Genomic DNA, 2,092 nt, shown 5'->3' with positions numbered 1-2,092 from the left:
TTCTTTTTTTAATGAGAATGCGGCCTTGAAAGACTTAAAGAAATCCAAGGGAAGGTGGACCTGGGGAAGTCATAAGCAGAAAGCTAAAAATATTTGTATTTGAGAGGAATTTGGATTATACTGATAATGTTAAAAGTTACCAGAACTTTCAGAACTGATTTACTCTGTGTTTGGGATTTGAGCATTTGTCGTCATTCTGAATCATAAAATGAAAGGCGTTGAACATCTAGATGAAGAACTAGATAAAAATACCTCTAACATATTGTAGATAATAAAACAAAACAAATTTGAAAGCATATTGAAATTTTAGTGAAGGTAGAATCCTGAAAAGTTCCTAGTGAATAGGGGATGGTGAATGAGATATATTCTTATAACTGCTATTATTGATTGAAGATATAGAAAATCAATGCTAATTTTTTTTAGAATGTTATCCAGTTTGCTTTGTTTTGTTAAATATAAGGGCTTTCATATGGTCAATAATGATCTTAATCTTCATTACTCTTTTTTTCTTCACTTTCATATGCTCTTATTATAGAAGTTTTTCAGGAACATGATGTTTGTTGTGGGGGAAATGTTTATACTGCTTTAATATATGGTGATAGATTTGTAATACAAAATACCATTTACAGAAATTTCTATCAGGTAAACCTAGAGAAACAAACATGAATTTTGTTTTTGTATTTAAATCACAAACATCTTCGTTTTTATATTTAAGGAAACCTTTCATATCATATTAGATAACTTTTAGACCTACTTAAATGTAATTTAGGATAGTAACACTTGGTTTATAATACCAGTTACTCCAAATTGCTAAATTCCTGATATTTATATAACTTAAAATATTTTGCTGTAAAATGTAAAATCTGTATTGATATGCAGTAAAATAATAGACTACAAGGAACAAATGAGAAAGATAATAATTACTGTATACCTGCTATTAGCAAGGCTTATTATATACATTCTCTTTTAATTCAATCTTCACAATAATCCTATTTAGTAAATATCATGGTAATATCTCATAATTATTGAGTGCTTAATATGTACCAGGGATTGAGTTAATCAATTTGCTTGTACTACACACTTCCCCAAATTCCAATAGTAGATATTCAAATTATTCCTATTTTAAGGATGAGGAAACTGTGACTCTGAAGTCAAGTAATGTGTTTGAGGTCTCCCAGTTTACAAAACCAAGCCAAAACTATAATCCCAATCTCACAGCTTCAAATCTCATGCTTTTCCCACTATTCTATAGAGATACAGAATCAAGCTATTTTGGGTTATCATAATTTGATTTTACATCTAGCAGGAGGGGAATTCTAGAGCTTTGGAAGGAACTTAAAAGATTTCACAAGTTAGGAAATTCGGGGCCACAAGAGGTTATAATTTACCTAAATTTATCCAGTTTATTGATAAATGGTAACAATATCCAAACATTGTTATATCCACTGTTGCAACGCTTTCTTTAGTTTTTCAGCAGATTTATCTTCATAAATATTTTTTCTGTCTAATATTTGAATAAATTTGTATTTCTTGAAGATACAGACTCACAGTAAAGAGGCTGTAAAGCAGGTAAAGTGGGTGCAGGAGGAAAGTACATTTTAATTAGATTTTATACAAAGTTATAGTTGGACAGCTAGGAGTTGATGTATTGCTGTTGCTTCTGTTCTACTTTTATAAAAACAAATGAAAATCAACATACCTGTCTTCAAAAAATTATTAGGTTCCCACTCCCTAGCAAATAAGTGCACATGATTTCTGATACAGTTCTTTTTTTCTAATATTATATCCTTCTTTGAAACTTGTATATTTATGCTTAGATTTAGAATGTCATGTAATGAGTTGATGCAATGTAGGCAGGACAGGAATTCTGACTAAAAGAAAATTGGGTTTTCTGAATCTAACCCTAGGTGTTCAGTTTGTCGTTTCTTGCCCCTTTTTAACTATCTCTCCTATTATAAAATGTAGGGTAAAGAAATAGGTTCAACTTTTTTGAAATCTTCAGTTGCTTTGCAAAAGGGATCTCATATAAAAGATTTTTGTAACTGAAGGAACATATTTACTGCTCATTCATTTTAAAGAATGCTTTGGTTTT

General features: G+C 30.1%; 1 protein-coding gene across 1 annotated transcript in view; it reads left to right on the top strand.

Annotated features, from left to right (window-relative positions):
• The window catches only part of CHIC2 (cysteine-rich hydrophobic domain 2), a 44,777-nt gene that overhangs the window by 38,854 nt on the left and 3,831 nt on the right, over positions 1 to 2,092 (top strand). Inside the window, exon 4 of the mRNA XM_012641089.1 lies at positions 2,027 to 2,033. Within this exon, the coding sequence (XP_012496543.1) occupies positions 2,027 to 2,033 (7 nt within the window). The remainder of the gene's footprint in view (positions 1 to 2,026; positions 2,034 to 2,092) is intronic.

Source organism: Propithecus coquereli, unplaced genomic scaffold (assembly GCF_000956105.1).
Source record: "Propithecus coquereli isolate 6110/MARCELLA unplaced genomic scaffold, Pcoq_1.0 Scaffold162, whole genome shotgun sequence".
In the NCBI taxonomy this organism is placed as follows: Eukaryota; Metazoa; Chordata; class Mammalia; order Primates; family Indriidae; genus Propithecus; species Propithecus coquereli.
Note: the sequence above shows the minus strand (reverse complement) of the source record. Positions and strands in the feature narration are given on the sequence as shown.